This window comes from Sturnus vulgaris, unplaced genomic scaffold (assembly GCF_052056855.1).
Source record: "Sturnus vulgaris isolate bStuVul1 unplaced genomic scaffold, bStuVul1.hap1 Scaffold_192, whole genome shotgun sequence".
NCBI lineage: Eukaryota > Metazoa > Chordata > Aves > Passeriformes > Sturnidae > Sturnus > Sturnus vulgaris.
Window position 1 is genome coordinate 8013277 of NW_028276155.1, and position 26557 is coordinate 8039833.

Sequence of the window (26557 nt, forward strand, 5' to 3'; positions counted from 1 at the left end):
GGTTCCACAGGGCCAGGCAGTGTCACAATGGCTCACAGGTTTCATGGGGTGCCACAATGTCACAGTCCATGAGTTCCATGGACTTGGTTCCATGAGTGTCCCCAGTGTCACAATGGTTCCTTGGCTTCACGTGGCCCCGTGTGTCACAATGGACTCTTGGTTCCATGGGGCCCCGCAGTGTCACCGGGGTTTCCTTGGTTCTGTGAGGTTCTGTGGTGTCACAATGGATGTTTGGTTCCATGGAACCCCACAGTGTCACAGGGGTCTCCTTTTTCCTGTGGCACCCAGCAGCAAACCCCACTGGCAGAGCTAAATGCCTGGGAAGAAGGAGAAGGGGACATTTGGAGTGATGGTTTTTGTCTTCCCAGGGCACAGTGACGTGGGCTGGGGCCCTGCTGTCCTGGAGATGGCTGAACACCGGCCTGCCCATGGAAGGGCTGAGAGACAACAACCTCTGTGCATGGAACTGCAACAGCAGAAAGCTCAGGCTGAAGGCTGGGTTTAACAGACTGTCACCAGCACAGGAACCATCAATGTGAGAGGAAAGATGTGTGCTCATGTCTTTAGAAATCATTTGGTGGGTGAAGGGATGGGTGTTCAGGTGTTTGAAAGGGGTCGTAACATTTCTACTGACTTTGGGCAGCAGGTTTGTTACCGGGCCCAGCCAGCTTGGCTCCTGACACAGACAAGGGTTTTCACTGGTTTGTACTGGTTTTTACCTATTTTCCTGGTTTGTAGTGATCCATACTGGTGTTTTCTGGTCCACACTGGTTTGTACAGCTTACTACTGTTTTGCATTACACAGTTGGTTGCAGTTTTTTACTGGTTTTTACAACTTATACTGGTCCATACTGGTCCATACTGGTCCAGACTGGTCCAGACTGGTTTATACAGGTTTCAGGGTGCTGTCGAAGCTGTCATTCATGGGACAGTACCTGGGGGTGAACCCCAAATCCTATGGGGTGTGGCACCACCAGTGCTGGGTGCTGGGCCACGCTGCAGCGCCCCCTGCTGGCCGGGAGGACCTGGCACTGTGCGAGCACCTCCTGGTGGCCGACCCCTGCAACTGTGAGTGGCTTGTACTGGTTTGTACTGGTTTGTACTTGTTTGTGCTGGGATGGGGTTCAGGAGGTGCTGGGACAAGGCTTAGGTCACTGGATTATACTGGATTATACTGAGAGAGTGTGTGTGAGTGTCCAGGAGGACCTAACACTGTGTGTACTGGTTGTACTGGTTTATACTGGTTTGTACTGAGATGGGGTGCTGGGGTGTTACTGGTTTGTACTGGGTTATACTGGGAAAGGGAGCAGGGGTGTGTGAGTGTTCCCTGATGGCTGGGAGGACCTGGTGGCCGACTGTGAGTTATACTGGGTTATACTGGTTTATACTGGGAGGTGGTTCTGGGGGTGACTGGTTGTAATGGTTTATATTGGGTTATACAGGGATATTCTGGATTTTACTGGGTTAAACTGGACTGTACTTGGTTATCCTGGGAGAGGGTTTAGGGATGCTTGGCACTCCACTGGAAGCAACTTCTGGGGATGCTGGCCTTACTGATTTATACTGGGAGCTGCCGCTACGGGCTCAGGGGCTCAGGGGTGGCTCCCAGTGTTTACTGGTTTATACTGGTGCCTTCCCAGTCCACACCTGGGAACACTGGTAGGCACTTGCAGCCAGGCAGGACCTCAAGGCCGAGTTAGCCTTCACCAGGGTCTTGCTGAGCCACAGCTTCTCCAACTTCTCGGCCTGGCAACACTGCCTGTGGCTGCTGATGCCCACCAGGAACTACGGCAAGGGCACTGCTCCTGGAAGGCTGAAGGAAGGTGAGGGATTCCCCAGAAAAACTCACACAATTTTTTGGGATCCCCACAATTTTCCAGCCCCTCCCTCGCCTAAAGTGGGAGCTGGTGGGTTCTGTTGGGTTGAATGGGTAGAACTGGCTTCCCTAAATCCCCTTTGACTTTAATGAGTAGATCTGGTTTCCCTAAATCCCCACTGAATTTAATGGGTAGACCTCAACTCCTGGATACCTAGGGGCCCCCAGTGAGATATTGGGATTTCCCCCAGCGTCCCCCTGAGATTTTGGGGTGCCTCCTTTGCCCACCCCAGAGCTGGAGCTGCTGCAGAATATCATCTTCACCAACCCCATGCAACAAAGCACCTGGCTGTACCTGTGCTGCATCCTCTCCCGAGGTAACTCAGGGTTCCCTCCCACCCCGATGTCCTCACCTGGACTTTTGGGGTACCCCTGAATGTTGGGGTGCCCCCTGACAGCCCCAAAGCTGCCAGGGGTCACCTGTGTCCACGTCGACTGGGAGGACAGTGGCCATCATCTTTTCCTGGTCTGTCATGGTGAGTCAGGGCACTTGGGTGCCCCAAAAATCACCTGGGTACCCCCAGAAATCACCTGGATACACCTGGGTACCCCTTGCACACCTGGATCACCAAAACCCCTTGCAGCCCCCCCGAAAACTAGTGTCTCAAACATCCTCATTGCTTTGACAGGGTAGACCTGGTGGCCCTAAATTCAATGGGTTAGCTCTGGAGTCCTCTTTATCTCCATTTATCTCTACAAATCCCTCCCAGTTGTCCCACTTTTTTCAGTGGTCTTAGTAACCCCAGTGTCCCCTCTCAGCCCTTCCCAGTGCTCCCAGTTTAAACATTAACTCTTCCCAATCAAGCCCTCTCAATGGGTAGACCTGGTGTCCCTAAATCCCTGTTGACTTCACAGGGGTAGACCTGGTGTCCTTCAATCCCCTTTGACTTCAGTGGGCAGAGCTGATGTCTCAGCTCCAGCATGGACAGCAGGTGAAGAATCAGGAATTCAGGACTGGCCTCCAGGAATTCATCCAGGACGTCCAGAGCATTGGCACTGCAATCCTGGAGTGGAAATTCCCAGAATTCAGCCCAAGATTTCCTCCAAATTTACTCAAATTTCCCTATATTAAGGCCAAATTTCCTCAAAACCCCATTGACTTTAATGGATAAACCAGGTGTCCCTACGTCCATATTGACTTTAATGGGATACACCTGGTGTCCATAAGGCCCTATTGATTTCATTAGTCATTTCTGATGTCAAAAAAATGTGCATTGGGAGATTGACATTACAAGAGATGAGGCAACTGAGAGATGTTGTAAAAGATGGTTTATGGCCTCATGGTGTCAGTCTCATAGAAGGGTGAGACATTAAAGGTGTTACATCCAACACCATAATACCAGAACCTGCCTCATTCTTAGTTACAATGCTTTATGTTCGTTTTTAGCCAATCAAATACTTCTGTGAAGTTTGCCAGCATCCTTTTACACCAATCATTAATTCGTTTGCTTCTCATGGCTTTGTCACAATGTGTCATTTTTACAACCAATCATAAAACACTTCACAAACTTACATTGATGCATCTTAAAATTGTAGTTAATTATATAACAGGTTCTACTGCTAAACTTTAAGATTTTTGCTATATAACTTATCATACTACTTTTCTTACATAATACATATTTCTGTTTGCTTAAAACATATTTCTACTTCAAGTACAAACTTACATTCTTGTTTTATATCTATTTTACTTTTAATGCTCGGATTGTCCAAGATTTCTCCAAGGTCTTAGGTCAAACCTTGGATCCATCTCAATCTCTGAGCCTGTATGCACAAGGCCCTGAGAGCTCTCTGTGCCTGCATTTCCCATACCACCTGTCATCTCTGCCTCCAATTTCCTGCTCACACTGGAACCTGGGGACACTTTCTCAGTCGTGTCCCTCAGTGGGACCCATGAACGGCATCAGAAATATTGGAGTTCGAATATGACTGAATTCTTGAGAGGTTTCCTAGAAAACAACGGTTCTGCCTTGATTTCCCTCTGGTCTGGTCCAGTTCATTTGGAAGTCTTTCAACTCCAGTTATGGAGAAATATGACTAAGAGCTTCTTAAAAATATCCATTCCTATTTTCAAGGTGGTATTTTATTACTGTTTTCTTTAGAGCAGAGGTGATTGCAGCATTCTGTGACTGATATTTGTGAGAAATGGATTTGTAAAGGATTCTCAAAGCCTGACTGAAAGCTCACACATTCTTGTCATCTGGATGCAAACTCTGAGATAAGGTGTGCTGACTCAGAAAGGCCATGGAATAGAGAAGGCATTGTTGAGAGAGAGATTGAACTAGAAACAAGTTTCAAACTATGGCCTTGCTAAAAGATCAGATATTTTGGAGAATTAGAACTGTGAAAGATGCATTGTGGCAAGACTACATGGAGCAAAATACAAGGTGATTGGTGTTAGAATTATTAGTACCATTGTGTGGCAAAAGCTAATAGGCTGAAATATATTTATAAAGTATAGTAACCAGGAAACAAGTTGGCGTTGGATAGAATGGCATGGAGTTTTACTTCTCTTATGTTTCACCCTTCAATGAGACTGATAATGGAATAAAATATTTTTAAAACCCCTCTTAGTTGCCCCATCTCTGTAGAGCTGGGAATTTCCAACAGTGCTGAGCCCCTGGACATCAGTCCCTGAGAGGAAGCTGAAGGAAAACTTCTCAAGAACTCAAAATTAAATTGAAACTCCAAAGTTTCTTGAAGTTTTAATAGAGGGATATGACTCAGAAAATGTCCCCAAGTTCCAGTTAGAGCAGAACACTGGAGGCAGTGATGACAGGTGGTGACAAACAAGGGAAAGGTGTCTCTGATGCTGAGCAAACCTGGATGTGTTTCAGGAATGCCAAGGGCCAAGGACTGAGCCCCAGCCCCTGGCAAGGCAGATCCTGTCCCTCCCTCATTGCTCAGGGCTCTTCCCGGGCCACTGGGCTCTGGCCATGTGCAATGCCAAGGGCAGCACCATGGGGCGGCCCCTGCCAGGCTGCTGAGCAGGGACAAGGAGGCAATGAGGCCCCAGCACAGCAAGGCTCACTTGTCCCCTGCTGGCCTCAGGCCCAGGGCCAGCCTGCATGGCCCAAGTGCTGCAGGAGTTGGCTGTGTCAGGGCCTTTCAGCTGCTGCCCATCCCTGTGGCCTCTGCAGCCCAGGCTGTCCTACGGTGTCCATGCCCTGCGCCTCTGTCCCTGCAGGCTGTCGTCATCCCCCGGCTGCCCCACCTCGCTGGCCCCTTCCTTTGCTGACAGCTCTGCCTCCTGCCTGCCTCTGCCTGCACACACAGAGCCTTGGGCTGCTCCAGACTCCTTCTGGGGGATGTGCTGCACCACAGCCCTTACATAGGAGGGAAATTTCTCCTGGTGTTCAGTCTGGGCCTCCTCAGCTGCCTTTGGCATTAATTCTTTCTTTCTCTGCCTGTTTTCCACTATGTCAAAAGGATCCACCATCTCTGAAACCACTGTTCAATCCCTCCCAGGGCACTCTTCTGCTGTCCTCAGTTTCCACTCCATTGAGCACAGAGCTTCTTTGTCCCTAGATAGTGGTCAAGTGCTTGAGCCCAAGAGCCCTTGGACAAGAGGGATCGCTCTTTTCCATAGGAAGGAAACCACAGAACCCCAGGGTTTTGAAGGCAGATGAGAAGCACTCACCAGAGGCCAAGGCAAGCCAGACCTGTCTGTCCTTACAGCTTCTGTCTGAAAGCAACCTTTGGATATATGGGGAGTTTTGGAGGTAGAATTCCATTTCAGCCATGGGTTCCTGGACTAGAAAGACAGTTCTCCATAGGAAGGAAAGGGTAGAGTCCCAGTGTTTCAAAGACTGATTAGACACAGCCCCAAGGAGGCCAAGGCCAGCCAGACCTTTTGTCAGGGAGGAATCCTTGAACAGACAGAATTTGGGAGGCCAAATCCCACTTTTGTCTATGGACATCTGGATGAGAAGGACAATTCTTTTCCCTAGGAAGGATTGTAGGGAGCCCTGGTGTTTCAAAGGCAGACAAGAGCTGGCCCACAGGAAGCCAAGGGAACCTAGACAGTCCTGGCAGCTTTTGTCTGGGACCTATCCTTGGAATTTTGGAGGTGGATTCCCAATTTTGGCCATGGATGCCTGGACTTGAAAGATGTTTTTTTCCATGGGAAGAAAAGCACAGGTCCCCAGTGTTTTGAAGGCAGATAAGAGGTGGCCCCCAAGAGGCCAAGGCCAGCCAGAGCTGTCTGTCCTGGCAGGTTTCATATGGGAATAATCCTTGGATAAAATCAAATTTGGAGGAGGTATCCCAATTTTGGCCATGAACCCCTGGAGGAGAAGGACAGCTCTTTCCCATAGGAAGGAAAGCACTGAACTCTAGTGTTTCAGGGGCTGATGAGAAATAGCCCCCAACATGGCAAGTCAGCTGGACCAGTCAGGCAGCCCTCAGGAGGCCCAGCCAACCAGACCTGTTCCATGTTCTTGTACCCTTGGGGCCCTGACATCACAACTGCCCCTTGGTGTTGTGTTCTGCTGCAGTGAGGGGCACAACAGCTTCCCTGGGCCCTGGAGTCTTGGACCTCAGGCAGCCATTAATGACCAACAGGAAAAGAAGTAAACAGGATGGGTCTTGGTTTAGCAAAACCCGGGATCCTTTATTGAACCAGGGACCAAGACAAGAATGAGGGTAGAGTCATGGGTTTTATATGCCAGGGTACAGGTGGAGTTTAGGTTCAATTACGAGAAAAGCAGGGGACTGCAAAGGGGTGGGTCAAGGAGGATAATCAATGGGAAGAACTAAGGAGGGAACACTACAGTCAAATTTAAACCAATGAGGGTACAGGAAAAGAAGATCATTCTGGGGCCATTCCTTATCTGACAAAATGAGTGGAGTATCTTTTCCTGGGCTTGCAGGAGCATGCCCCACAGGCTGGAGAGGCCCTGAAGTACAGAATGGCCCCTTGATTCCATTGGGCCCCTCTGTTACATGAGTTCTTAGTTCTATGGAGCCCTGTAGTTTCACAATGGTCTCCTTGCTTCCATGGTGCCACACAGTGTCACAACAGCCCCTTGCTTCCATGAGGCTCTGTGATGTCACAATGGTTTCATTGGTTGCACGAGGCTCAGCAGTTCCACAATGGCCCTTGAAGTATAAAAATAGTGTCAGTGGGTTCCCCTGCTGGTTCACAATGGCCTCCTTTGTTCCATGATGCCTCATAGTGTAACAATGGTATCCTTGGTTCCACAGAGTCAGAATGGTCCTGTGGTCTCATGGAGCCTGTCACGATCCGCTATGAATACAAAGCGGGGGTCGTGATGGTTCTTTTGATCTTAAAGGTGCAAACAGGCAAAGTGCAGGGGACAAAATCAGTTTATTCAACAGCAGAAAATCAGTTTATTCAACAACAGCAATGCATTTCATCAAATGCCAACAATTCAGTTACGGTAAAGGGGAGAGGTATAGGAAACAAAGTATAGGGAGAGGGGAAGGAAAGAAAGGGATGGGAAAATAGCTACCAACAGACGAGACGGGCGTCCTCACGGGTCATCCAATAGACGAGTCTCCGTCCGTGGGGAGATCTCAGGGGTCTTCTCCAGGGGGTAGATGGGTCTTCATCAGTGGAGCGATCTCAAAGGGTCTTTCCCAGAGGGTCGCTCTTTTATAGTCCTTCTCCAAAGCGAGTGGCCTCTGGCCAAGAGGTGGGAAGATTTATGGACCATTGTGTGGTGCTGCAGGAGACAGGTACGGACAAGCAGTCCTCAGCTGGTCCAACACAACCTCTGGTTGGTGCCATGACAGCACAGTCCAGTGAACACAATACACCAGCACACAGTCACGAGCATCCACCTGGCCTGGCCAGGAAACCATTGTTCGGAGTCAGCCTGGGTGGGGGTCCTCGAGGTTTCCTTGTGATGGTCGGGAGGCAAAATCGAGGGGAAGTTCGGACCGACCCTTACAGAGCCCCACAGTCCCCTTATGGTGCCCCACGGCCCCTTATGGTGCCCCACAGTGTCACTATGATCCCCTTGATTCCATGAGGCCCTACCGTGCAACAGTGGTTGTACCCCTCGGTTATACAAGGCCCTCCATTGTCCCAACGGCCCCTTGGTTCCAGTGGATCCTGAAGTATCATAGTGGTCTCCATGGTTCCATGTGGTCCCACAATGCCACAATGGACTTTTGGTTCCATGAGGTTCAGTAACGTAGCATGGATGCCTTGATTCCATGAGGTTGTGTAGCATCACAATGATCTCCTTGGTTCTGCAACCCTGCTGTGGCTGCTGTGTAACAATGGATCTGTGGTACCATGAGGTTCCATAGTGTCACCATGGTCTCTTTGGTTCCACAAGGCCTTGCTGTGCCACAATGGCCCCTTGGTTCCATGAGGTGCCTGGCCTCTCATAGCTGTAATAATTGAATCAATTGAAATAGGAGACATAAACCTGAGACCCTGGCAAACCGGCCACTGTGAGATGTTAATTAGCACATTCCAAAGTAAATTTAATTCGTAGCCCTGATTCTTGGTTGGTCTGAGACCTTTGCCATAAAAAGCCAAGTCCTTTGGGATTGGACCTCTGCCCTCAGGTATTCCCTGTGTATTGTGAACCCAATCCCCTGACCCTTGTCTTTGGTTCCTGCTTATCCTTAGATAGCATCACTTTTGGAAACTGCTTCATGGACCACGTGGATTAAAGGATATCCTGGCAGACCACTGAACCCCTCCCTTTATTATTTTACAGCCATGCTATCATTTATTTAAGCTGGTAATGTTGTCTCAAAAGGGAGAATGCCTGAGGAATGCAACACACAGCCCCTCACAGACCCTTATGACCCTCATTGCTCCTCACAGTTCCCCGTGGTCCCTTGTGGGCCCTCACAGCTCCAGGCATGGGGCCCCTCCCAAAGGAGAAGGGGTCGGGCCCTGCTTGTTCCCCTTTTATTTTGGTCCCTTCACAGCAATGAGTAAAGAAAGGCTGAAATGGAGCCTTTCCCCAGCGTTTCCCTCGGGGTTCATTGCGGGCTGAAGCTCTGTGCTGGCGCTGCCCCAGCACCAACATCCCTGCAGCCCCCAGGGCCTTTGCTGTCCCCCCGTGTCCATTCCCTGTCCCCGAGTCCCGCCCGGCTCTGGCAGCAGCAGCAGCCGCAGCGCAGTGGGCGCCGGCCCGGCCCAGCCGGGGCTCCCGGGCAGGAGCAGCAGCAGCGCCGGCCCCTTCCCACCTGCTCCTGCCTCGGCTTCCAAGGCCTTTGTCCAGGGCAATTCTGGAGTACAGCAACAATCACCCACACACAGCCCTGATTCCTCAGGGCCTGCCTGTGCTGCCCTGACCCAGCCTGCAGAGACAGAAAGGATCGGGTTCCAGCGCTGCTTTCAGACCTGTTTTACTCACCCTGAGCTGACAGCAGGAGGCTGTTGCTGCCTTTGCCTTGGGAACTGTAGATCATGGCTGCTCTTGCCCCTCTTCTGTTTGCCACTTGAATTTTATCTGTAAAACTGCAATTGCCTTTTCAGTCAGTACTACCCAGAGTGCTTTTGTGATGGGGAACTCAGGCTGTTTGTTGCAGTCATCATGAGTAGCAGATCTTGAAATGTTCACAAATCCCCGAGCACAAAGTCAAGGAGAATTAAAGCCACACAGGACACTTTCGCAGCACTCAAACACAGCCCTGTTGCTGGTGCTGCTGAAATAGAATCAGCTGACAGAGGCCATCACAGAAATTGCCTCTGGAGTGTCAAATAAAATGAGAAATCCACCAAGACAAAGAGAAACCAGAACTCCTCAACTCGCTTCGTTGTTCCTTCCGAGCAGCAGCAGAAAATGCAGATGTCCAGAGGTATTTCCAGCTGCTGCTGATGCCAGTGGGAGCCCAGGCTGCTGCCCAGCCCCAGCGGGATCCTGAGCCCAGCCCGGGCAGCTCCCGCAGTGTCGGGAGCTCAGCGCACGCGGGGCCAGGCCCAGAGCCCCGGGCACGGCCGCCCATTGCGGGGCAGCGGCGCAGGCGGAATGTCCTGAGCCCAAACCTCCTGCTCTGCCACACAGCGCCCAGCCTTCTCCCCCTGCTCCTCCTCTCCCAGCACGGCACAAATTCCAGCTCCGAGGAGGCTTCCCCACACAGGCCTCAGGCTCCTGTTTCAGCCTGAGTGTCCCTGCAGAGGAACAGGGCATCTCTCAGGCAGTTCCACAAGCTCAGGGTTCTCACTTCATGGTGAATCTGGGATGGAAATGGCCTTGCTAAGAAAGCCAAAAGCCAAGGGAATGGATTAGTAATTATTAGAAAAAATTACCCTTCTTCGGGGTGTAATATATGATGTAATTCGTGTAAAGTCATAAATTAATGAACAGTGTTTGTATGAACAAAATAAACTCAGAAACCAAAAAGAAAACCACAAAGGAAAAAACCAAACAAAACAACACAGATTGCTTCACCACAACATTGTAACAGCCAACAAAAGCAGGACGGCGCAAATTAACAAGTGAATGGACCGTGGCCACAATGAAATGGCTCTCTTCAAAAACAGTCCAGAGAACACCCAGACATTGAGCACCAAGCACCCAGGATTAATCGGGAAAAATACATCTCAATACCAACTTCCCTAAACCAAGGCCTGCCTTCATCAGAATTCATGGTCTCCCAGAATATGGTTTTGTCCAGCCCCATGCAGAGAAAGGAAACTACATGAATAAAATACATGAATATGCGAAGCAATGAAAGGAGACAAAGACCTCTGCTCCAGGCTATGAAAAACTCTATATAAACTGGACTGAAAAGTGGTTTTGTGAACATTGGGGAATCTGGAGCAGTAGAGTTTGGATCACAGTGTGTTTACCTGGCGCTGATCCCGGGCTCAGTGTTGCCCTTTGTGATTTTGGCTGTCGTGGACTGTATCCTGGCCACGAAATAAATTATCACTTATTTCTGATTATATTCAATTCAGCTAAATCATTTTATTATCTATAACATAGGCAAGGTTAACCAAGTCATTCCCTACATTTCCCCTGTTCAGATTCTTTTAGTTGGCTACTTTGAGAGGTCCAGGTTTTTCTGGTGCTTATCATGAGCGGATTGTACTCTTGATTTATGCACCAATGCACCAGATGTGGAATCGTCTACCCCGAACTCAGAAACAAACTCCCTCTGTCAGACCATTTTCACATTCCAGATAATTTTCAAGACGTCCACTGAGAGGTTGGAATGATTATCACACAACTCTCCACTTCTGCCTGCAGGCCCTGGAGATTCTTTCTCTGAATTCAGCCAGGCTTGTATTCCCTAGCAAGTCCTGCTACCACCTCCTGTTTTCTTAGATCAGAACAGTAACAGTGAAAACATTACCCACGGCACAACTTCCCAGCCCACCAGCAAAAGAAAGGACAAGTTTTCAAGTTCTCAAAACCTTTGTCCTGCTTTGCTGAAGGACAGTGCAGCACGCACAGTGTGGAAAGCTAAGAGACTCTGCAGTTGGTGGCACGTCTTGTGACAGGAGCTCGTCCTCCAGGAAAAGTTTGTGAAAAGAGCAAACACCAATGTAGAGAAAATGCTTGGAACAGCAGAGCAGCTTTCCAGAAGTGAAATGACAATGGAAGGAAACAACCCAAGATGTTCACATATACTATTAATTCCTTTCCTTATACGCTCCCCTTTTCTGTGTTGCACTGGTTCTATATCAACTGATGTTACCTCGAAGACCTAGGACTTAGCAAGTTTGATGCACTCTGCAGTATCATTAGCTACACACAGTTTGCCTTCTCCCTGTTTTGCTTTGAAAGCAATGCTGGAGACATCAGAAACCTGCAAATGCAAGATTTTAAAGCACAGCATTTAGGTTGGCTATGGGTTCTAGAGACAGGGCACGTGCTCTCACAGTATTTCACCCTCAGCAGTGACAATACACAGCAGCAACAAAGGTGATTCCTAGGACATCGTGCAGGGGTCAAGACTCCGTCTCTTGGCTTAACATGGCGAAGTTCACATGTTTTGACAGACTGAGGATCCAAACTAGTTTGCTTTTCTAGCTGTGTCGATGAACAGCAGGACAAATAAAGCAGCCAGCAGTTTCTTTGCAGAGAGGGCCTTTGCTCCAGGCTGAAAGGGCTGGATTGGCAGGGAGGAGGCAGGCAGCTGAGCTGCTGTATTGGACTGGCATCCAAACTCGGCAAAAATAGCAGTTTCGTTCTTTTATTTTAATTCTCCTGTCGGCAGTCTGCGATTTTCACCCGGAACTGAACAAGAAAACAGGAACAGCCCTGGGGACGAGGGCACCGCGCCGGGCGTGGCCCCTCTGCTGCCGCTGCCCACCCGGAGCGGCCGGAGAGCAGCGCTGCCCTGCAGGGGCTGCATTTCTCACTCCTCATGTGCTGCTCTGCCCTCCCACGGGGCTGGCTCTGCCTGGCCCTGGCAGGCTCCTCCTTCGGCACTTTGCTCTGCTCCAGAGGAAAGTGCGGACAGCGCTTTGCTTGCTTGTGAGGAACAGACTGCAGCGCGGGGCGAGCGGGCGGGATAGGGCCCGGGGCATGCGAGCACAGGGGACAAGTTGCAATCCAGAAGGAAAAAGAAGTTCTGTTGTGAATGATATTCTATTTTTCCAATTTATCAAGCAACGAGATTAAATGTAGCAGCAAATTTTTAATAGTAACAATTAAAAATGAATCCAATTAAAGTACTGGATATGACTACAAAAAATATCAAAGTATTGTAAATTAATACAATCAAAGTATTAAAATGAATATTGAATACATATATTTCAGGAAAAGTAAAATTTGAGAGTAAGCAATTTGGTATAATTGAGGTTTGTATAAAGCATAAGCATAACTGACCGGGGAGGGGACCCTCCCCCTACCAGGGGTACGAGGAGGGGCTCGCCCTTCCTCACGTACCAAAGCATCAAGGCTGACAATCCCACTTATATACTGTATGCTATAGAAGTTTTTAGAAAACTCCTCCTAGTTTCTATTCCTAAAATCTATGTCACTGTGTGTATGGCGCATGCTCTACTAATGGGTTAGGGGGTCTCTCATCCTTTTGAGGGTCTTATTTCCAATGAAGGCTCATCGTCTTCCTCAGTGTCTGCTGTGTAACCTGCGGGAAGCGCATGGCCACTATGTGACTGAGCAGATGTTTTCCATAGCAATACTTTGAGTCCTATGCCTGGAATCATCCCATTTTGTCCCATTTCAAGGTCGAAACTTTGTATTTCTAGATGCTGCTTGTCAGACCTACGTCCTTCTACTATTCCCTTCCAACATCTTTCTTCGACTCCCAACATCTGGAAGATGTCCTTTGCCCTGTGTCACCCATCTCCCCCCTCACTCTGTAGCAATTGTCTTCTATTGATCTAAATACAATTTTGCTAATATAATTACAATTTAATTGTCACGAATCACATTTATCACAGTTCCAATCTAATGAAGAAGCAGCTAAACAAGACGGTGGTTTTGAGTGGGTGCAGGAGGAAGAGATGCTCCGTGACTCCAGTTCGGCCCCGGTGCGGAGCGGCCCGGGCTGCCCCGGGGTGCACGGGGCGGAACGGACACACGGGGAATGGACACACAGGGAACGGACACACAGGGAACGGACACACGGGGAACGGACTCGCGGAGAACGGACTCTCGGACAAACGCTCGTGGCGCTTCGGCAGCAGCAGCAGCAGAGAAGAAGCGATCCCGCAGACCCTCGACGTCCCTTCTCTTGTTCCTCGTCTCACTCTCCCGCTGTCCCACACTCTGTCGCGGTGTCCCGCAGCCTCTCCCAGTACCCCTTTCCCGGTCTCCCCCTTCCCTCTCGGTGTCCCTGTCCCGGCCCCTCCTCTCCCCGTGCCAGGACGGGCCATGTCCCCACCCCATTCCCGGCCCCGGGCGGGGCTGCCCCGTCCCCGCCCCCGGCCGTCCCGCCGCGGCCTCGCCTCCGCCCGGCTCTGGCGGTATTGGCGCTGGCGCTGCTGGGCGGGCATCAGTGCCTGGGCCGGGGGCGGCATCGCCGCTCTTTGGCTCCGCCTGTCCCGAGCCCGGTGCCGGCCCCGACGCGGAGTCCAGTCGCGGCTTCGGCGCCGGTGCCGGCTCCTCCCGGGGCCCGCGGAGGACACACGCGGCGCGGCCGCTCCCGCCGCCTCCGCTGCGGGTTCCCCGGCCCGAGCTCCGCCGCTCGGCAGCGCGGCCGCCGGCCCTGAGCCGCCGGGGCCCGGGGCGGGTGGGGATGCCCGGCCCGGGACGGTCGGGGGGCGCTCGGGGGCCGTGTCTGGCCCCGGGCCGAGCGCTGACGGCCGCGTGTCGCCCGCAGGGAAGGCGCAGGAGGCCTTGCAGGAGCGGTACCGGCTGGGTTCGCTGCTGGGCAGCGGCGGCTTCGGCAGCGTCTACTCGGGGACGCGCCTCGCGGACGGCGCCCCGGTGAGTGGCGGGGCCGGCGGCGGGCAGAGGACGAGGAGGAGGAGGGCGGGGGAGGAGGAAGAGAGGCAGAGGAGGAAGAGGAGGAGGCCGGGGCGCGGCGGAGCGGGCGGTAAGCTCAGTCCGCTTCTACCCCTTGCTCGCAGGTGGCAATCAAATGCGTGCCACGGGATCGCATCCGGCACTGGGGCGAGCTGGTGAGTGAGCGGGGCCAGCGGCCGAAGCCGGGGCGTGCCGGGCGGCGAGGAGCTGGGGCCCGGCAGGGTGGGAGCCGCCGGGAGCCCTGCAGGGAGAGCGAGCGGGGGATACAGAGCGTCCCGGGCTGGCTGAGGGGTCCCAGAGCCCTGGCACGGCCTCAGCCCCACTGACGGCATCGTGGTCCTCGTGCAGCCCCACGGCGCCCGTGCGCCCCTGGAGATCGTGCTGCTGGACAAGGTGTCCTCTGGGTGTGCTGCTGTCATTCAGCTCCTGGAGTGGGTTGAGCTGCCCAACAGCTTCTTGTTGGTGCTGGAGCGTCCGGAGCGGTGCCAGGACCTGTCGGGTTTGCTGGCGGAGCGGAGGTTCCTGCCGGAGGAGGAGGCGCGGGGGCTGTTCCGCCAGGTGCTGGAGGCCGTGCGGCACTGCAGCAGCTGCGGGGTCCTGCACAGGGACATCAAGCCCGAGAACATCGTGCTCGACCTGGCCACCGGACAGCTGAAACTGATCGACTTTGGCTGTGGCGCCTTCCTCCAGGACACAGCCTACACCCAGTTTGCAGGTGAGCCCTCCCAGAGGCTGCTCCTGGGCATCTTATGGCCCAGCCGGGCTGCAGCACCGAGGCTTCTGCCTGTTGGAGCGGGGATGGGATTAATGCCTGAGCCAAGTTGATTTGGGTGGGGGTGTGAGGGGGGCCAGCTCCCAGGCCTGCTGACAGCCTTCATCACCCACTCTGCCCTGGGCTGGGGTTGGAGCTGGGGCAGCCAGGCCGACAAAAACCCCATGGGAGTAGCAGAGGGGGAGGGGGGGTCTGACTCCGTGCCCTGGCTGGTTTGGTGTGTAGGCGAGGAAGGGCTCGAACTGCACCTCTCCCCTTGTTTGCCTTGGCTTACTAACATTTTCTGAGGGTCGTGCAGGCAGGGAGGAGAGTGGGTTTTCTCCACCCCTGGTGGGTTTTAATTTTGAGTGCCATGGTTGGGCCTTCTCAAGGCTTCGGCTGCCCTCTTCCAGCACCAGTGGCTTCTTTTCCAGCCCCGAGTCTGTACGCAAGTCCCAAGTGCTGGTGAGAGGGCAGCGAGTCACCCTGTGTGCCACTGGGGCGAGGCTCTGGGAGCCGCAGCATCCTCCTTCTGAACTCCATCTGTATTCCATAGGAACCCTGTCCTACAGCCCACCAGAGTGGATCCACCACCAGCACTACCACGGCGAGGCAGCAACGATCTGGTCCCTGGGCCTCCTGCTGTACCACCTGGTCGTGGGGAAGCACCCGTTCAGGAGGGGCCAGGAGATCATCTGGGGACGGATCTTGTTCCCACAAAGGCTCTCTCAAGGTGGATCCTCATCTCTGGGCAGGGGGGAATAGCAGTGCTGGGAGACAGCAGCGGGCTCGTGAGCATCCTGCTCTGGCAGCTGCTGAGGAGGTGGCACAAGTCCTGCTCTCCTGCTCTCCTCTAAACAGTAAATCCATGGGGAAGTTTAGGCACAACCCTGGGTACACCCAGCATGGCCTGGGCATGGGAAAGGGAGGAGGGGGGGAGGCAACTTCTGCAACGTACTGGTGATTTCTGGTTTCTCTCTTCAGAGTGCCAAGATGTTATTAAGAGGTGTTTGTCCATGCAAGCGTTGGACAGGCCATCCTTAGAAGACCTTTTCCACGATCCTTGGATTCAGGGTGTTCATCTGCCCTAGAAGATGGGAGAGATCCACTGGCACAGCTGGATCCAGGAGCCTGGCAGGTAACAGCTGCACACATCTCTTGGCAATCAGTGGCACAGCAAACCAGAGTGCCTGTAGCTCTGAGCAGGGATCATCAGAAGGGAGCATGCAGCTCTTGGGCTGGAGCTGAGCTGGAGACCTGGTGTGGCAAGCACTGGTGGCCACCATCCCCCCTAGGTTTGCTTGTTTGGTTCACTGATGGCTGGGGCCCTGGGCAGAACACTGGCAGCCTGGTCTGGCCCCCAGGGAAGGAGAAGGAGCCCCTGGAGAAGCTGTTCCAGGTGGGGCTGCTGCCAGAGACACCAAGGACACCCTCAATGACAAGAATCTGTTCCTCAGCCTGGCCAGCTGAAGATGATTGACTTTGATTCTGGCACCTTCTTCACAGACACACTCCACACCCAATTTGTGGGTGAGTCCACAGCCAGGGGGATGCTCCCAGATCTGGGCACAGCATAGCCTGGCCGGGCACCAAAGATTTCTCCAATTGCTGGGGCAGATGCCATGAATTCTTCAGTTGGCTGCCAAGCTGCTTTTTGGCTGTGGGCAGCTGCTGAGGGGCTGGATGTGCCATGGCTGGCTGCAGGCTGGGCACAGTCCTGCCCTCCTGCTCTGCTCCCAGAGGCAGCAGTGATTGGGAGGTTTGTGCCCAGCTCTGGGCACGGCCAGCACGGCCTGGGCACGGCAGGAGCTGGGACAAGGGGGACAGGAGCCTTCAGCTGACGGGTGGTTTCTGGTTTCTCTCCTTGCAGCCGGGCTCTGCAGATGCTGAGGCTGCTCTGGGCTCTGCCAGGGCTCTGCTGGGCTCAGCCCTGGGCACAGCTGGGCCCACTCTGCCCTCACATGGCTCTGACAGCTTTGCATCAGACGAGCCCGTTCCGAGCACAGCGCCTGAGCTTTGTGCTTCTGCAGGTGAGTGAGACTCTCCTGCAGGCCAAGACATTGCAGTTAGGGACACACGTCCAGTTGGCAAGAACCCAAACTCTCCACAGTCCCAGCTGAACGCCTGGATCTCCACAGGATGTTTAGTCTGTCCCACTTGTCATTCCTTTTTGGTTAGAATTGTGCAATTGCACTTTCTTCCTCCTCTAGAAGTGCCACGAGTGGGCAAAACCTGGCAAGGGGGCCGTGTTCCTAAGGCAGTGCAGTCTGGAGCTGATGGATGGAGAATTGCCCTTCTGCACTTCCAAACCAAGCAAAAAGCCGTAAGTGGGACTTTGTGTCTTTAAGAAGCCTCTGACAGTTTCAAAGGGAACGTGCAGCTCATTCACAGGCTGAGAAGGAAGGGCATCTTCTAAAAGATTTGGGCGGTGACAGAGTTGAGATTGCCAGTCCTGCCAGGAGCTGGCAAGGCACAAAGCAATTTCTTCTTGCTTCCCACCAATTTCACCACAATTTAAAAGAACAGTATTGGAAACAAATCCCAAAATCTGTTTTAAAAAGGTTACAGAGGCCAGTAAGATGCATCAATGCCATTGACTCTCATTTGCAAAGTGAATAACTGAGTTTTCTGTTGCAAAAGATCAGTTACCTCTTAAAGTTACAGAAGATTTTTCACTGCACACTTGGGTTTTGCTTTTATCTTTCACATTTTATAGAGGTTTTTTTCTTTTCTTTTTCCTTAAAACAGAAAATATGCCATAAAATAGGAGTGTCCTCTGCTCCTGGTTCCCGTGTTGAGCATCTCCTTCCCGCTGGCTGAGCTGCTCAGGCAGAGCCCGGCAGCTCCTGGCCCTGCAGGGCTGAGGCTTTTCCCCATTGCTGGGCACAGACTGATGGAGCAGCACTGCAGAGCACGGGGACACACAGAGGGACCAGGAGCAGCTGCCTTTGTCCACCTGGAGCTCCAAGGCCCAAACTCTGAGCAGACAGGGCTGGAAGGGACTGACAGGCTCCCTGTTTGCTGTGCTGCCCCACTTGTGCCCGGCCCAGCTCTGTGTGGGGCAGAGGGAGAACAAGGGGCAGCTTCCCCTCTGACCCCAGGGCTTTGGACACTGTCAGCACCAGCTGCTCCAGCCACCGTCTCTGCTGGCACTGACAGCAACACCCAAATTGTGGCTGATCCCAAGGGAACAGCAGCAGAGCCTGGATCTGATCCCTGACTCTGGGGCAGGGCTGGACAAATGACCCCCACAGCAGCAGCAGCAGCAGCACATGGACCTGACTTTCAGCACAGCCCCTGCCACTCTTCCCTCCCGTGTGCAGTGGTGTCACAGCAGCCTGGGCCACCTGGGAGCCCCCAGGGCCAGCAGGGACTGGAGATGGCAGCCCTGGGCTCCTGGAGGTTGTGCAGGGAACAGAGGTGAGGACTCCCTGTCCATGTGGAGCTTCCAGATGGAAAAGGCTGCTGTGAGCAGGCAGCTCCAAGGGCACAGAAAGGAGGGGCTGGAGCCCCTGATCTGTGCCAGTTCCACAATCCTGGGCAGCAGCCACCAAGCACAGGGGGAACAGAGGACACAGCAAGAGGGACAAAACCAGTCAGGGTCAGAGAGACTGGGAAGAGCCAGAGCTGGGAGCAGCAACAGCTCCTCCATTGCACCCTTGGAGAAAGCTCTTGGCTGGTTCAAAGTGCTGAAAGGTGTGAAGGGCAGAGAGGAGAGCACAGCAAACAATGCTCCTGTTTCCACAGCCTCCCCTCTCAGTGTCCCAGAAGGAATTGGATGAACTGTGTTCTTCTCCCTGAGTCATCTCGTTCAGCATGAGCAGCTCAGCACCAGGAGCTAAAGGAGCTGAAGCCTTAGGCCACAAGAGCTGACCAAGAGGGAACTTTTGACCAAAGTAATGCTGCTAACATGGACCTAGCTGAATGCAGCAGATAGAATCCTTTCTGTAGGGAAAGACCTCTGAGCTCATCCAGTCCAGCCATTCACCCAGCAGTGTCAAGTTTAGCACTAAACCCAGTCCTGAAGTGCCAAGGCCCGAGTGAGGCCTGAACAACAGGTCCTGAGCCAAAGGTGACCTCTCGATGGACCTTCCAACCAAAGGTTATCTTTGTATCCACTCATTCCTGAAATATGCAGGATCATTAGCATTGTGATAGATGTATCCACTCCTTAGCGAAACATGGATTGACCTTTTTGCATTTAAAACCGGACAAGGCCACGAAATCTGACATCTGGCCTTGTTTGGGGCTGTATGGTCAAAGTCAGCTCCCTTGGGTCCTCCTTGAGCCCTGGCCAGGCTTTGGGAGGGACCCAAGAGGAGAATGAAAGCAGCTGTTCCCTCACTAGAAGTGCTGTCAGTTTGTTTATTCAGCACTATCAAAGCATCCAAAAATTGCATCTCAGAAAAGGAAAAGAACTTGTGGGTTTGGGAAGACAAGGATGGATTTTGTTGACAGCACATTGGAAACAGCACCAACAGAAGGAAGAATCGGTTTTGGAACACTCCCACATGGAGTGACAGAGGAGGGTTTAAATCTTGAGCTCGGGTTCATTTGTTCAAGTGAAATAGAATATTATTATTCATAATAATGGTTATATAAAAATATAACATGATCTTTTTTTTTTTAGATATCATTAAAATTGATAATGTGAAATAATGCTGACAATGCTAATATGTCAGCTTTGGCTGCTCACTGTGACACTAAATACCCTACAGAAAAGGACTAGCCAAGACCCAAACATCAGTGGTAAACTTTGCAAATTGTATACAAGGAATAAAGGAGGAAGGGATGAAATTGGCTATTTTTATGGGGTTTGCTGGTACTGTGATGTGGAATGCTTTGTGTGTTCCTGTGAAAAATGCAGTGAATAAGACATAAGGGTTTTTCATATACCAGATTATCCACAAGCTGCAGGATTGGTTGAACAGATGAAGGGATTGTTAAAAGAGTAGTTGAAGATATGAGGAAATTGGGAACCTGTCCCAGTGGAGAACCCATCTCCCAGATGTGCTCCATGCCCTAAACAATGGGCCCACTGGGAAATGGGAACCCCCTGAATGTGCATGGCTGCACCCAATTTGCAAATACAGCCATGGACAGTGACACTGTGACTGCCTGGGAAATTATTCCGGGTGTGATGGCCCCTGACAGGGCCCCCCAGAGGCTGCAGGGCTGGGCCTTCATGCACTGGAATTAATTAGGATAAATCAGAAGCAAATGAGAGTTATCAATACCAGAATAGGAATTCAGATTCCTCCAGGATACTTTGGTTTGATGACTGCTCACTGGAGCTTGGCCTTGAAAAGTGTTCATGTCATGGGAGGAGGAATTGGTGCAGATTATCAAGGAGAAATTGAAGTAATTCTGTTAAACAGTAGTGAACAATTGGATTATTCAACCCCATATTCAGTTGTGGAAGGGTAGCACAATTATTGATATTGCAGTTTTTAAAACTGTGAGAAAAGGACATCCACCTCAAATCACTGCTGTTCATGGAGATAAAGGGTTTGGATGCAGCAGTCCTAATAATGGAGCCAGAGTGTGGGTCCAGAGGCCAAATGGCCCTCCCAGGCCAGCTGAAGGAACAATTCTGGGGAAAGACAACACTGTTTGAATCCTGAAACCTGGCTGAGAACAATGGGAATATGTCCAAGCAGCCAAGTGTTCTGTGCCAGAACAAGTGGATATTATGGGATATTGTTTTACAGATCCTGCCAGACCAAATCTCCCTGTTTGCCCCAACAACTCTTTGGAAAATGCTCTGATCCACGGGGCTCCATGTGAAGGCTGATATGACACTGAGGATTTGGAATTCCACCTGAATTCCAGCCAGGAGCCTGGGTACCCTCAGGGACTGGGACCTGGCACCTCTCCAGCCAGAGGGGAAAGGACCCCACCAAGCCTTGTCACCCACAGACAGCACAGTAGAGCTGAACAGCAAAGGACCTTGGGGACATTATTCTGGAATTTAAAAGGTGTCAGCTCCATGGACAACAGAATTATTGTTCCTAACGCAAATGAGATTGAGGAAAAAGAATGAAGAGCCGTGTCAGTAAAGTACAACTGAAGTCTGTAAATTGTACCTTGATAGGCGGCCAGAATCTTTGTTTGCCAGAAACGCCTCTAGTTTTACCAAGGATTAGTCATGAAAATTGTGATGAAAATGGAAAGATCAATGTAGCTGAAATACTCAGTGTAACTAATTGCTGGATATGTTCTTGACCAGAGGGAAACCAAAGCAGAGCCATGGTTTGTCAGGACGAGCTTGATCCCAATGAGCCCCGTGGTGCATTTGGTGCTGAGCCCTTGAACCTCAGGGCCTGAGAGGAGACTGCACAAACCTTTCCAGGAGTCCAAGTCAGAAGAAAAACCCAAAGTGTCTCAAAGCATTAATGGGTCCCACTGAGGTCCATCCCCAACACAGGCTCCTCATGGATTCCTTGGAGGAGAGAACTGGAGGCCAGAATTGCCCAAAAACCACTCATAGAATAAGGGAGGAAAGGAAAAAGGAAAGTACCTTAAAAAACTGAAGTAACTTGAAGCATTAATGAGCCCCACTGAGTGTCAATACAAAGCTCTCAAGGGACTCGTTAAAGCAGATAATTGGAACCACGATTGCATAAAACTACTAAAAGAGTTGATGTCAAAAGGGAAACTCCAAGTACCTTAGAAAAACTGAGTACCTTGAAGCATTAATGAACCCCACTAAATATCATTACTGACAAAGCCTCTCAAGGGACTAATTAAAGCAGATAATTGGAGGCCAGCACTGCACAAACCTCTCAGAGACTCAGTGTCAAAAAGTAGAACTTAAAATCAACCCTGAGTGTCTTGAAGCATTAATGAACCCCACTGAGTGTTGTTACTGACAAAGGCTCTCAAGGGACTCATTAAAGCAGATAATTGGAGGCCATGATTGCACAAAGCTCTCAGAGACTCCAAGGCAAAAGCAAAACCCAAACCTTGAGTATCTCAAAGTATTAATGAGCCCCACTGAATGTTAATACAAAGCTCTCAAAGGACTAATTAAAGTAGATAACTGGGGGCATGATTCTATAAACTACTAAAAGAGTTGGTGTCAAAAGGGAAAGACTTGACTTCTCTTTGTCCCCACCTGTCATCTCTGCCTCGAATTTCCTGCTCCAACTGGAACCTGGGGACATTTTCTCAGTTGTGTCCCTCAGTGGGACCCATTAAAACTTCAAGAAACTTCAGCATTTTAATTTGAGTTCTTGAGAAGGTTTTGGAACACTCTCTCAGGGAATGATTATGATGTAAATATTTAATGAACCAAGAGGATCATTAAAGTCCTTGTGCTGTGTCTGTGCTGCTGAGCTGGGCCAGGTTCCTGGCACAGAGGCAGCTCCCAAGGTGAACCAAGAGAAGCTTCAAAAAGACATTTCTGCTGAGGAGCAGCTCCTCTGCCAGCCCAGCAGGGCTGAGGGCACTGCCTGCAGGCACTGAGGGCACAGGAGCCAGGCACAGACAGGCTCAAGGCAATCAGGACTGGGAAGACATTGAGCTGAGACTGCACTTGGGGAAACATCTTCACAGCCCTGGACATGGTGAGTGTGTGGGTGCAGGGCAATGTCCCCTGTGCTCCTGGAGGGATCTCCTGGAGCCAGCACAGCCCACAGCCTGGGGGCTGTGTCAGGAGGACTCTCCCATATTCAGGGACGGCTGCAGGGGCTGAAGCTGGGGCTGCAGCCTGGGCTGCCCAGGGCTGTCCTGCACAGCAGCTCCTGCAGCCCTCAGGGCTCTTGGCCAGCCCAGGGCATGTGCCACCTGCCAGGGACAGCTCTCAGCCTGCCTGGCAGTTCCTCATGGACTGTGGGGAGAAGTTGGAGGTGGAAGGAGCCACCCCCATCAGGGCAGATTCCTCCTGCTGTGGAGATGGTGCTGCATGGCCAGGGCTGCTCTCAGCTTTCTCCTCAAGGCAAGGCAAAGGGGCTGTCAGGTGTGTCTGTGTCACTCCTGCACTGTCCCACTGGGCATCAGCAGATCTGCCTCACATCTCCCCCACAAAGTGCCTCCTCACCCTCCTGTGCCTACAGACAGCAGCAGCAGCACCTTGGCTTGCAGCATCTCAGTTTGTGTGAGCTGCCCTTAAGGCCCTGCTGGCAGGGAGATGGCCCTGGGCAGTGCCCTGTGCTGGGAGGGGTGTGCAGGGCAGAGCTGAGCCCCCAGGGCTGGGCTGGGCTCTGGGAGCACTGGCAGGGACAAGGCTTGGATAGAGAGAAACAGCTCCCAGTAGGCACAACTCCAGGCAGCATTGAGCCAGACCAAACCTTGGTTTCCCTCTCTCTATTTTGAAATTAGACCCTTCAAAAGGGCTACTTTATTTCACAAGAATGTTTAAGTGCCATCACCCTGAGTTAGAGGGAGGTGTGATAAGCAAAGTTCAGCTCTGTGGGACTAGCAGGACTGCCTGCACTGGGGCTTAGAAAGCCCTGTCTTTCCTCTGGGCTCCTCAGTGTTCAGACTGAGAGGACTGCTGAAGATGAAGCACTAAATCAGCAGCACAAACTGAGCTCAAAAATAAAAATCCTTAGTGAAGTTTCTCTACAGGAAGAGAAGTAATATTGAGTGAATTCTATATAATATCACATAGGATTGAACCAAAGAGGTTGGTCCCAACTTGTCAATGTTTTCTTTCAACAGTCCACAATGCCCAGAGTGCAGAAATGTCCAACAGCAGCTCCATCAGCCACTTCCTCCTGCTGCCATTGGCAGACACGCGGCAGCTGCAGCTCCTGCATTTCTGCCTCTTCCTGGCCATCTCCCTGGCTGCCCTCCTGGCCAACGGCCTCATCATCAGCGCCGTAGCCTGCGGCCACCACCTGCACACCCCCATGTTCTTCTTCCTACTCAACCTGGCCCTCAGCGACCTGGGCTCCATCTGCACCACTGTCCCCAAAGCCATGCACAATTCCCTCTGGGACACCAGGAACATCTCCTACTCAGGATGTGCTGCACAGCTCTTTTTCTTTGCCTTTTTCATTTCCACAGAGTTTTCCATCCTGACCATCATATGCTACGACCGCTACATGTCCATCTGCAAACCCCTGCACTACGGGACCCTCCTGGGCAGCAGAGCTTGTGCCCACATGGCAGCAGCTGCCTGGGCCAGTGGCTTTCTCAATGCTCTGCTACACACGGCCAATACATTTTCCCTGCCCCTGTGCCATGGCAATGCCTTGGGCCAGTTCTTCTGTGAAATCCCCCAGATCCTCAAGATCTCCTGCTCCAAATCCTATCTTAGGGAAATTGGGATCATTGCTGTTAGTGACTGTATAGTTCTTGGATGTTTTGTATTCATGGTTTTCTCCTATGTGCAGATCTTCAGGGCTGTGCTGAGGATCCCCTCTGAGCAGGGAAGGCACAAAGCCTTTTCCACCTGCCTCCCTCACCTGGCCGTGGTCTCTCTCTTTGTCAGCACTGGCCTATTTGCCTACCTGAAGCCCCCCTCCATCTCCTCCCCATCCCTGGATCTGGCACTGTCAGTTTTGTACTCGGTGGTGCCTCCAGCCCTGAGCCCTCTCATCTACGGCCTGAGGAACCAGGAGCTAAAGGCTGCAGTGTGGAGACTGATCACTGGATGGCATCAGAAATGTAAAACTACTTGCCAGTTTCTGCAAATCGCATGCAATAAAATTCATCTTAATTGTTCTTGTTGGTTTCATTTTGGAAGTTGTTTGTCTTTGGTGTCCTATTTCAATATTGTCCACAAACAAATGTCATTATTTAAACCAATTCTCATTTTGTTTGTCTCTACCTTCCCTGTGGTCACAGACTGTGTGAATGAGGGGCTGTGCTCTTGATGGCTTTAAACAACCTAATGGATCTCTCTCCCAGTAAAGTTTTCTTCAGAGCTCCCCTTTTTCCTTCGCTTCTCTGGAGCTGCAGCAGCATTATCTGTATGCAGAGCTGGGGCAGATCAGTGCTGGCACAGCAGCTGTGCCCAGCAGCAACAGCACTTGGTGTTGCCAGTGCTGCTCCCGTGCCTCTACCCCACTGCCCTCCTGGCCCTCGTGTTGCTGCAGGGCCTGAGTGCTCTCGGGGCCGGGCACAGCCCTGGGGGTGGCAGTGCCGGGGCTGCAGCAGGGACAGGCCATGGGCACTGCTGGGGCAGCGCTGACGCCTCAGGGCTGGGCCTGGGGGCTCCAGGCTCCTTGGCCACGCTCTCTCCACAACACTTGGCCAGCCCAATGCTGAGCACAGAAAAGCCCCGGGAGCAGCCCCAGGCTGGCCATGGGCAGGCTGGGGGCAAACATCATGGCTGGTGCTCTGCAAGCTCCCTGCAAGGGGGACACCCTGGCAAGGAGCAGCAGAGCAGGGCCTGATCCATCCCCACTGTGCTGGACACCCCAGGGCAGCGTCCCAGAGCGTCCTCATGCACCTGCCAACAACATCCCCCCTCTGCAGCCCTGGCCTCTCCCCCAGCTCACACAGGAGCCGCATCCTTGCAGGCACACACACGGCAGCACTGGCTCAGGAGCCCCTGTTTGCATTGCACACAGCAGGCTCAGCACCCCCATGGTGCTGCTGTGGGGACATGGAGCTGAGTGAGCAGAAATGCCATCAGCCCCTGGGGCCAGCAAGGGCTGGGGGACGGCAGGGAAGCCACTCAGCTTTGTTGTGGCCTCTGAAGTCAGCCAGAAATTTTCTTCCCATGAGCTGTGAGTTTCCTGTCCCACTGTAGATGATGTTGCTCAGAGCCAGGGCTGCCTGGCAGCCACCCCCAAACTGCCCTGAGCATTCCTTTTGCTTCACATTTGCTTTCCTTACTCTTTCTAGAAATCTTTCTAGATTTCTTCCTCTTACCTACCCTTGTCCCCTCTCCTGCCAACAGTCCATCCCTGTTGGCCGTTTCCTCTCTGGCCACAATCTCCATTTCTGTTCTTGAGCTGGCACCATGGGATCATCCCTTGGGGAGCAGGATCATCCTCCAAGTGCTTCAGGAATTGTCTGCAGGGTCCTGCAGTGCCTCGGGCTGCTCCCTTGCCAGAGGAACCACAGGCCAGGGGGGCACATCTGGGCTGCTGGGTGTCTGGGTGTGGGGCTCCCTGTTGTGGGCAATGAGGAGGGGCTGGAGAGGCTCTGCAGGACTGACAGGATGGGCTTTGGGGCTGTGTGGAGAAGCTGAGGGACCTGGGTTGCTGGACCTTGTGAAGAGGAGGCCCAGGGCTCTAGGGGTGGTTTCAGAGAATCACGGAATCAGTAAGGTTGGAAAAGACCATGGAGATCAACAAGTCCAACCTGTACCCTGACATCACCTTGTCATCCTGAGCCTCCTCTTCTCCAGGATAAACAACCCCAGCTCCCTCAGCCACTCCTCCCAGGACTTGTGTTCCAGACCCCTCACCAGCCTTCTTGCCCTTCTCTGGACACGCTCCAGACCCTCCATGTCCTTCCTAAATTTGGGACCCAGAACTGGACACAGCACTCGAGGTGCTGCCCAAGCAGTGCTGAGCAGAGGGGAAGAATCACTGCCCTGCTCCTGCTGGCCACACCATTCCTGATCCAGGCCAGCTGCCATTTGCCTTCTTGGCC

At 52.2% G+C, this 26557-nt stretch overlaps 1 protein-coding gene across 1 annotated transcript; it reads left to right on the forward strand.

Annotated features, from left to right (window-relative positions):
• Positions 1-23688: 23688 nt before the first annotated feature.
• Positions 23689-26293, forward strand: LOC148218295 (olfactory receptor 14I1-like). The gene is made up of 2 exons (XM_088157869.1): positions 23689-24616; positions 26226-26293. The coding sequence occupies exons 1-2, from the start codon at positions 23689-23691 to the stop codon at positions 26291-26293; spliced, it is 996 nt and encodes a 331-aa protein (XP_088013995.1).
• The last annotated feature ends 264 nt before the right edge of the window (positions 26294-26557 follow it).

Excerpts from the sequence above, each read along its gene's own strand:
- LOC148218295 (XM_088157869.1), top strand. The coding sequence starts at position 23,689 with ATGTCCAACAGCAGCTCCATCAGCCACTTCCTCCTGCTGCCATTGGCA. Across the intron at positions 24,617-26,225 it reads CACTGGATGGCATCAGAAAT|TAAGGTTGGAAAAGACCATG; the intron begins GTAAAACTACTT and ends TCACGGAATCAG.